The sequence below is a fragment of the Muscardinus avellanarius genome, assembly GCF_963383645.1.
Source record: "Muscardinus avellanarius genome assembly, chromosome: 9".
In the NCBI taxonomy this organism is placed as follows: Eukaryota; Metazoa; Chordata; class Mammalia; order Rodentia; family Gliridae; genus Muscardinus; species Muscardinus avellanarius.
Window position 1 is genome coordinate 42,903,916 of NC_137795.1, and position 10,175 is coordinate 42,914,090.

Consider the following 10,175-nt stretch of genomic DNA (forward strand, 5'->3'; position numbering starts at 1 on the left):
ACTTCTCTGAAGATAAAATATCTCCCTTAACTTTAAATTACTAAAATACTTTAAATTACGAATTTAACCTAGAATTCTTAATAATATGTACTCAGCCATGACATTCGAAAAGAAGTGATTCTGTTTTCTTGAATACTTGTACGACTAGAGTCCTTAACAACCTCTGATGACATAACGAGGCTGACGAAAAAGCGCTGTGGTTAGTTGAAACTGCCTGCCTGCCTGCCTGCCTCTCCTGGGGCCTTTTCTGAGCGTAATTAGCAGGTGGATTACTTTTTTGTCCCGAGAATTACTCGAAGTCACGGGTACCGAGGATCGAGCGCACCATCCCGCTTTAAAGAACACAAACAGGGCGTCCGGCGGAGGCTGGCGGACCGCAGGCGGCGCCCGGCGACAGGAGGGTGGGTCTGACAGGCCGCCCGGGGCGCAGTGAACGCTCCTTCCCGCGGTCGCGCGCCCCGCCGGCGGGCTCTCGGGCAGGCTCGCCGCCCAGCAGCGGCCGGCGGCCCGGGCCTCGCAGCCCGGGTGCGGGTGAGGGGACAGCGCCGCCGCCGCCCGCGCCGGCCCGGGAGGAGCGGCAGCCCCGACCCGAGCGCCCTCCCTGCGGCCCGGCCCTCTCGCGCTATTCCCTCCGCCACCAACGCGCGACCCCAAACCCTTGAGGTGACCGCGACCGCCGCCGCGGCCCGGGGCCGCCCCAGCGCCTCTCCCCGCGACCCCCGCGGCCCTCACCCGCGCTGCGGCGGCTCCGCCGGCGAGGCTGACGACCGGCTCCCTGAGCGGTGGGGCCCGGCGCTCCGCCCAGCTCCGCGGCCCGCGGCCGGCGCGCGCCCACTGCCGTTGCACAAGGACCTCTCGCTCGCAGCGCCGCCGCTGCCACCCGCGTCCCCTCTCCGCCCGCTCCCCACTGGCTGGCGTCCGCGGCCGGCGCCTCCGCCTCAGGAGAAGACCTACACGAAACGCTTTCCCATTGGCTCCCGCCGGCCCACCTGACTCTGGCGCCCTACGCGCACGTGGAAAACTGTTGTTGCCGCTCGGCCTGTGCGTCACTTCCGGTACCACACCCCCAAGAGGCGGGGCGGATGCCCCCGGAGGCGGAAGTGAGTTGACGCTTCCGGCGCCTTCCCCTGGGGCGCACCCGGCGCAGGCGCAGTGGCGCGGCGGCTGGACCTGCGGCTCCGCCTTAGGGAGGAGGGCCGGGCTGCCAGCCTCGCGGGTCCGGGTGTTCCCGGGCCTCGCCGCTGTGATGCCCCGGTATTGTGCAGCGATTTGCTGTAAGAACCGGCGAGGACGAAATAATACAGACCGGAAGCTGAGCTTTTACCCGTAAGTTGTCCCAGACAGAAGCGTCAGCCTCGCCTTTAGGCCGCGGCGCTGTGGCCGGTGTAGCGGGGCCCTGGGGTGGCCCGTCAGTTCTGTAAAGGCGCCTTCAGCTCCTGCAGCGTGGTGGGTCCCCGCGAACAGGCGGCTCTGGAGGGCGTCCGGCCGCTGGCGAGAAACACGGCCTGTTTGGGTGTCAGAGAGAAGGTGACCAAGGAAAGCTTGCTCCGTGCCCTGTGGTTTTCGGAGCCTTTTCCCCACCTTGCCTGATTTCATTGAATGACGATAAGCACCATTTGGGGTACATCAGATTTGCTCTTTGGAAGGGTGCACGCAAACTTAATTTACGCTCCTGTGACATAGGCCGCATAGGTATAAATTAATTCCATTTTTCTCCCGAGAAAACTGAGGTCGGAAAGATCAGATAACTGACCGACGCTTAAAGGTGTGTGTCAAAGCCGGAATTATAACCAGTGCCCTGCCCAGAGGTGTATATGCTCTTCATTAGTATAGAGAACAGGTGGTGTTCTCAATTACTGGGACCTCGAAATAATGATATGCATGCAGAAGGTGAGGGAAGAAGTTTTGTGTACTAATGAACAGTTCAGGCTCTAAAGCCAGATTTACTAAGATCAGACCCTCATTCCGTTACTTTGCGAATGACATATAAGTTAGAGTCCGTGCCTCAGATCTCCCATTTGTAAAGTGGAAATACTAATTAGTAGTACTTCCGTTTACTTTGTAAAGAGGTAAAGCAGTATTTGTAGGGCGGAAGTGCTTAATATGCAAGCCTGTGAAAATCAACATTTTGAAGTGTTTCATTTTTTGTATTAAAAACTAATTGTATTTAGAACTTAGTTGTCTTTTACTTTCTTCAAATTTTCGCCAGTTGTTTTGTGAATCCCATATTACTTTAGAAGTGCTCATTCACTCAAGTACAGCTGCTTTCCATCATTTTGAATAATTGAGAAAAAGCTATAATAAACTTGAGTAATATATTCAAGATTGTCTCCCTAGAATCCTTTTACAAATGTAGAAAGATTTTTGAGGAGGATAATCTAATTCATGGTCAATCAAATGCTATATTAATGGCTCTAGCTTGGAGAAGATGTGTACCAAAACATAGTGTCCAAATAATGTTTCCTATCTGACTTTGGATTGGAGAAGCAAAGCCCTAGACTAAAAGAAAAAAAAAAAAGTTTAATCTTTGTAGACCTCGAAGTTACTTTTTTTTTTTCTTTTTTTCTTTTTAGGTACTGGGGGCTCTCTACCTCCAGGCTACACTCCCAGACCTATTTTTTTTTTTAATATTTATTTGGAAACAGGGTCTCACTAAGTTGCTGAGAGCTTCACTAGCTGAGGCTGGCTTCGAACTGGTGAGATCCTCTTATATCAGCCTCCCAAGTACTGGGCTTACAAATTTGTGCCACCACGCCCAGCTAAGTTACTGTTTTTAAAGAGGAAAAAATAGTAATTCCAGCCAGGTATGGTGGTGCACATCTGTAATCACAGTACTTGGGAAGCTGAGACAGGAGGATCACAGGTTCAAAGACAGCCTCAGAATTAAAAAAATAATAATAATTTAGTGAGACTCTGAACAACTTAGGGAGACACCTTTTCAAAATAAAGTAAAAGGGCTAGAGTTAGAGCTCAGAGGTAGAATGCCCCTGCATTTAGTCCCCAATATTCAATCCCCAGTACAAAGAAAGAAAGAGAATAATAATAATAATAATAATAATAATAATAATAATAATAATGTCAGCCAGACACAGTGGCACATGCTTGTAATCCTAGGACTTGGAAGACTGAGACAGGAGAATCTTAGGTTTGAGGCTAGCCTCAGCTATTTATTGAGGTTGTCCGCAACTTAGTAAATAATAATAATAACGTCAAGTTAATTACAAAGTTAATTCATAAATATTTTTCCTCAAAATGTGAATCTAAAGCTATAGCTTTTTATTCTGTGGGTGTTAAAAATTACTCAAGTAATTCACACAAAAAGTAATTTTATTCCCTTAATAGCGGCAAACGAGTAATAGAATTTACTCATCCTAACATAAGCTATAGTATGTAAGTACATATGAATTTGGTAATTCTGTAAAATACATATCATGTCCAGTTTGTACTGTGATTATTTTGTGTATTTTGGGGAATTACATATAATAACAAAATTACCAAATTAAACCAATACAAAGCTAAGTTATTCAGGAAACACATTCCAGGAGTTTTCTTAAAGATTTATCTGTTGAGGAAATAGTGCAATGCAATTATCAATTAAAGATATTAATGTTTGTAATGGTCTGATAGCTGAGCACATAGATACAACAGAAATAAATTGGAAGACAGGAGTGGTGGCGCATGCTTGTAATTCCAGCATTTGGAAGGCTGAGACAGGAAGGAGGATTGCAGGTTCGAAGCCAGCTTCCACAACTCAGTGAGGCCCTTTGTAACTCAGTGAGACCACGTTTCAAAATAAATAATAAAAAATAGGGCTGGGGGTATAGCTCAGATGTAGATTGCCCCTGGGTTCCATCCCCAGTATGGCAAAAAAAAAAAAAAAGGAAAAAATAGAGATGGGGGTGCATCTTTGAGGTAGAATGCCCCTGGGTTCCATCCCCACCACCACACAAAAAAAAGGAGTTGGCAACAACAGCATCCTTACACGTGTATTTACATAACGAAGCATTATTGTAAATGGCATAATCTCTGTGTATGTGTGTTTGTGTGTGTGTATACACACGCGCACATGTTTTCCTAGGGATTAAGCCCAGGGTCATTCTACCTCGGAGCTACCTACCAGCCTGGTTTTATCTTTTATTTTGAATAGAGTCTCACTAAGTTACTGATGTTGTCTTTAAACCTAGGCTTCTCCTATTGTTTCCCAAGTACTGGGGTTATAATCATGCATCACCACATCTGGCATATTCTCATTTTAAATGTACCAAAATGTTAGACTTATTCACTTTAAGACCCTTTTTTGTTTACATTAAAAAGTTATTTCCTGAGCCTGGTGTAGTGGGCACAAGCTTTAATCTCAGTACTTGGGAGGCTGAGACAGGAGGATTGCAGGTTCAAAGCCAGCCTCGACAACTTAGTGAGGCCCTTTGCAACTTAGTGAGACCCTATTTCCAAATAAGAAATAAAAAATTGAGCTGGGGGTTTAGCTCAGAGGTAGAATGCCTCTGGGTTCAATCCCTAGTGCCAAAAAAAAAAAAAAAAGTTATTTCCTAGCTGAGTGTGGTGCACAAGTCTATAATCCCAGTACTTGGGAGGCTGAGACAAGAGAATGTCATATTCAAGGCCAGCCTCAGCAATTGAAGGAAACCTGCAACTTAGTGAGACCCTGTCTCAAAATTAAAAAAAAAAAAAAAAAAAAGTGGGGCTGGGATATAGCTCAGAGTTTTGCAAAATTCACCTGGGTTCATTTCCAGTACCAAAAAAAAAGTTATTTCTACCCCCTGACATCTTATAAACTTGCCAGAATTTATAGGAAGAAAACATGCTTTGTGGGGGTTTTGTTTGTTTGTTTCTTTTTGTGGTGCTGGGGATAGAACCCAGGAACCTTCTTCTACCTCTGGGCTACACCCTCAGACATTTTTTTTTTTTTTTCCAGTACTGGGGATGGAGCCCAGGGGCATTCTACCTCTGAGCTTATTCCCAGCCTTATTCTCACTAAGTTGCGGAGGGCCTCACTAAATAGCTTAGGCTGGCCGGCAACACGGATCCTCTTGTCTCCACCTCCCTAGTACAGGATTACAAGCATGTTCCAACACACCCAGCTTCCCCCAGACCTATTTTATATTTTATTTGGAAACAAGGTCTTACTCAGTTGCTGAGGCTGGCTTGAACCTACACGATCCTCTTTCTCAGCCTCCCAGTACTGGGATTACAAACATGTGCCACCATGCCCGGCAAAACATGCTATTTATTATAGGGCAGAAACTAAACGGTTAGGATGAGAGGGCCTGTACAATGACTGTATTTCGTATGAGAAGCCTTATATTGTTAATGTGTTGTGTTTTGTTGTGGTACTGGGGGTGGAACCCAGGGGCTTTTCTACCTCCGGGCTATACTCCCAGACCTATATTATACTTTATTTGGAAACAGGGTCTCACTAAGTTGCTGAGAGCCTCACTAAGTAGCTGAGGCTGGCTTTGAACCTGCGTGATCCTCCTCTCTCAGCCTCCCAAGCACAGGGATTACAAGCATGCCCAGCATGCGCCACCATACCCTGCTTGTTAATTGTTTTTTAAAGTAGGTATTTATGTAATATGTCTTGGACTTTGTTCTTGAAAAATCATCAAACAACTAGGTGTGGTGGCTCACGCTTGTAATCCCAGTACTTGGGAGTCTGGGACAGGAGAATCATAGGTTCACAGACAGCTTCAACTACTTAGTGAGGCCCTGTTTCAAAATAAAGAATAAAAAATAGGGCTTGGGGTGTGGCTCAGAGGTAAAATGCCCCTGGGTTCAATCCCCAGTACCACAAAAAAAGAAAAAGAAAAGAAAAATTATCAACCAAAATGTACATCACTGTAAACTATTTTTTGGTACACTTTAACCCAAAGATTGACTGGTAGGAAATTTTTTTCTACTCAGAATTCTACCATTAGTCCAGTTTTGCCTAGAAAATACTTTGCAGTATGTCAAACCCATTTCTAAATCCAGGTTATTATCAATACAGGAACAAGATGTATACTAAACTTTTTTGTCTCTCTCTCTCTCTCTCTCTCTCTCTCTCTCTCTCTCTCTCTCTCTCTCTCTCTCGGTGGGGGAGAAGTAGTTCTGGGTTTTGAACCCAGTGGCAGTCTTACATCTGAACTATACTCCCAACCCTTTTTTATATTTCAAGACAAAGTCTTGCTAAGTTACTGAGGCTAGCCTCAAATCTGTGCTCCTCCTATCTCAGCCTCCCAAGTACTAGGATTATAAATATATATCACTATACCCAGCTATTTTTTTATATCTGATTTGTTTCAAATAAAATATCTGAATCTTTTAATGTATTTAGTTCTTTTTTTTTTTACCTCAGAGTTTCCTTGTCAGCACTTAAATTTTAGGCTTTCTAATCAATTGGTTACAGAAATCAAGGAATAATACATATGTGTAGAATTGAAGCTGATGCCAGTAAAAAGAATATTTTGTGATTTCATAAGAGTACTCATTTTATTCACCAAAGTTATTTGTTTTTCCAAATAAATAAAAGCAGACTGGGGGTATAGCTTGGAGGTAGAATGCTTCTGGGTTCAATCCCTAGTACTAAAAAACAAAAATAGTAATATAAGCCAGGCCTGGTGATACATGCTTATAATCCCAGTACATAGGAGACTGAAACACGAGGATCACAATTTATTAAGACTCTGAGCAATCTAGCAAGACCCTGTTGTTTTGTGTTTGGTTTGGTTTGGTTTGGTTTGGTTTGGTTTGGTTTGGTTTGGTTTGGTGGTACTGGGGTTCCTGGAAACCCTTCTACCTCCGGGCTACACTCCCAGACCTATTTTATACTTTTTATTTGGAAACAGGGTCTCTTAAGCCAGCACGGCTGGCTTTGAACCTGCGCAATCCTCCTGTCTCCACCTCCCAAGTGCGGGAATTACAAGTGTGCGCCACCATGCCTGGCAAGATCCTGTTTTAAAATTAAAAAAAAAAAAAAAAAATAGGACTGAGAGTGTGGCTCAAAGGTATTATCTGCCCCCTTGGTCCACTCACCAGTACCACAAAAATAACAATAATATAAGAGTCTAAAGCTTAATATCTAAAATTTTAGAAAAAAACTATTATTTGAATTGTGGTATTATTATAAAATAAATTTTAGTGAGAAATTATAATTTATACAAGGCTCTTTTTTACTTCTAGGCAAATTATACAACAAAAGTGGAACATGACCCATAGAAAATATGAATAGGTTTATCCTCTGTAGGAATACTTATTTTACTTGAAGGAACTCAGAATTATGTTTTAGAAATTATTCTCATAATGCTTTGGCTACATATCATATCTTTGTCCTCTTACCATAGAGATAATATAGTTGTAGTTGTTATGAAGATTCTCTATTTGGTAGGAATGAGTACCTTTTGAAACACTTGACAGATAGATATATAGGCCTGGAATCTTGAAAAATTGCAAAAATATGGGAAATTTTCTTTTTTTTAATTTCAGGTTTCCTCTACATGACAAAGAAAGACTTGAAAAGTGGTTAAAGAATATGAAACGGGATTCTTGGGTTCCCAGTAAATACCAGTTCCTGTGTAGTGACCATTTTACTCCTGACTCTCTTGACATCAGATGGGGTATTCGTTATTTAAAACAAACTGCAATTCCAACAATATTTTCTTTGCCTGAAGACTCTCAGGTATTGGGGCGGGGTGTGACAGTGAGCAGGGTGGCACATTACAAGGGCACATCACAGGGAGGCAAGTGATCACGTGGAGAGAGTAAGAGAAGGATAGCTCTTGGGAAAACATGCTTGAGAAAAAGAACACTAATTTGTGCTTGTATAAAAGGTGATCGTTTTTAAAATTTTTAAACTTGAAAACACAGTTAAACAAGATAACATATACACCTTCTTAAGTTTTAAACAAATGAATTAGTTAAGCTTTTCATATTAGTTCATTTGAATGATCTAAAATGTTTTTCATAATTGAATGAGCTTAGTGCTTTTTAAAAAAGCATTTAAGATATATTTAGGCTGGGTGTGGTAGCACACACTTGTAATCTCACTACTTGAGAGGCTGAGACAGGGGGATCACAGGTTCAGGGCCAGTCTCAGCTACTTACTAAGGCCCTCTGCAATTCAGTGAGACCCTGTTTCAAAAATAAAGAATAAAAAATAGGCCTTGTGGTGTAGCTAGGTGGTAGAATCCTCCTGGGTTCAATCCCCAGTACTGCCAATACACACACACACACACACACACACACACACACACACACACACATTTAAGCCAGGGGTGGTATCGCACACGTGTAATCCCACTACTTGGGGGGCTGAGACAGGAGGATCACAGGTTCACAGCCAGCTTCAGCAACTTAGCACTCTTAATGAGACCCTGTTTCAAAATAAAAGAATAAAGTAGGATTGGAGGTGTAGCTCAGAGGCAGAATGTCTCTGGGTTTCATCCCCAGTATCACACACACACACACACACACACACACACACACACACACACACACTAAAAAGATATGTTTAAGTTGTTATATGCTTAGAATTTTTTTAACTGAATAAATTTGCTTGTCCAGTATACTGTTGAAAGTTAAATAGTCAGCACTATTAAGAGAATAAGTCTATAATGTCTTTTTTAAAATTTGAATATATTCTAGGGAAAAGACATTTCCAAAAAACAATCTCAGAAGAAAAAACTGGAAAATGAGGAAGAAGTATGTCTAAAAGCCAAGCAAGAAGAATCATTTGCATCAAGTGAAGCAAAGAAAAATGCAGTTAACACAGATGTGCTTCCTGAACGTGCAGAATACCTTGACTCATCTGCCATGGTGAAGCCACCAACTCCCAAAACAGGAAATATGCAAAATAAAGTATTAACTCTTAATCTAGCTAAGCAAGATACAAAAAAACTGGAATGTGCAACAGAAACTTCAGTTCACCATGATATAGGAATAGCTGGTTTTCACACATCTTTTGAGAATCAGAATTCTACAAGTATTAACTTGGCATCTTCAAATTCAGAAAGTATTCGCCAGTCTTTGGAATCCCAGGAAGTGCTTAAAATAACTACCAGTCATCTTGCTAATCCAAACTTTACAAATAATTCCATGGAAATTAAGTTAGCACAAGAAAATCCATTCTTCTTCAGCACAATTAATCAAACAGTTGAAGAATTAAATACAAATAAAGAATCTGTTATTGCCATTTTTGTACCCACAGAAAATTCTAAGACTGTAGTTAATTCTTTTATACCCGCCCCCAAAGAAACAGTGGAGGTGGAAGACATAGACATTGAAGACTCCTTATATAAAGATGTAGATCATGGGGCAGAGGTTTTGCAAATTGAACATTCTTACTGCAGGCCAGACATAAATAAAGAACATCTTTGGCAAAAAGTCTCTAAGCTACATTCAAAAATAACTCTTCTTGAGCTACAAGAACAACAAACTCTAGGAAGATTAAAGTCTTTGGAAGCTCTTATAAGCCAGCTAAAACATGAAAATTGGCTGTCTGAGGAAAATGTCAAGATTATAGAAAACCACTTCACAACATACGAAGTCACTATGATATAAAAAAGTTTTAAAACTGATTTTATATATGCTTTTGCAAGCTAAACCAAATTTTATGTAAAGTGAACTTTTTCCTGTATAATAATTATCATCTTAATGAAACAAAAAAGTACTCTAATGTTATGAGCTGTATCTTGTTGTTAAAATGCATATTTATATTTATTTTTTGTGATACTAGGGATTGAACTCAGGGCCTTGCACATGTGAGGTAAGTACTCTACCACTAAGCTATATCCCCAGCTTAAAATGCTTATTAATAACAGAAAAACTAGAGACCTATTGTGCTGAAGAGAAAAGGTCTTGCTAATTTTCCAAATTAAAATATAGTGAAGCCGGGCATGATGGCGCACACTTGTAATCCCTGCGCTTGGGAGGCTGAGACAGGAGGATCGCAGGTTCGAAGCCAGCCTCAGTTACTTAGTGAGGCTCTCAGCAACTTAGTGAGACTTTGTTTCCAAATAAAATATAAAATAGATCTGGGAGAGTATCCCAGAGGTAGAAAGCCTCTGGGTACCACCCCAACACCACACACACACACACACACACACACACACATATATATATGACAAGTAATGCATCAGTCATAAAAAGAGAAAAAAAGATGTTTATCCCAGAATAGATCAATC

The 10,175-nt window shown here is 42.1% G+C and overlaps 1 protein-coding gene across 1 annotated transcript; it reads left to right on the forward strand.

Moving 5' to 3' along the window:
- Positions 1-1,246: 1,246 nt before the first annotated feature.
- THAP5 (THAP domain containing 5) lies at positions 1,247-9,552 on the forward strand (the record flags this gene model as incomplete). The annotated part of the gene is made up of 3 exons (XM_080701546.1): positions 1,247-1,326; positions 7,480-7,672; positions 8,638-9,552. 3 exons carry the CDS (start codon positions 1,247-1,249, stop codon positions 9,550-9,552), a joined length of 1,188 nt encoding a protein of 395 aa, XP_080557672.1.
- Positions 9,553-10,175: the final 623 nt, after the last annotated feature.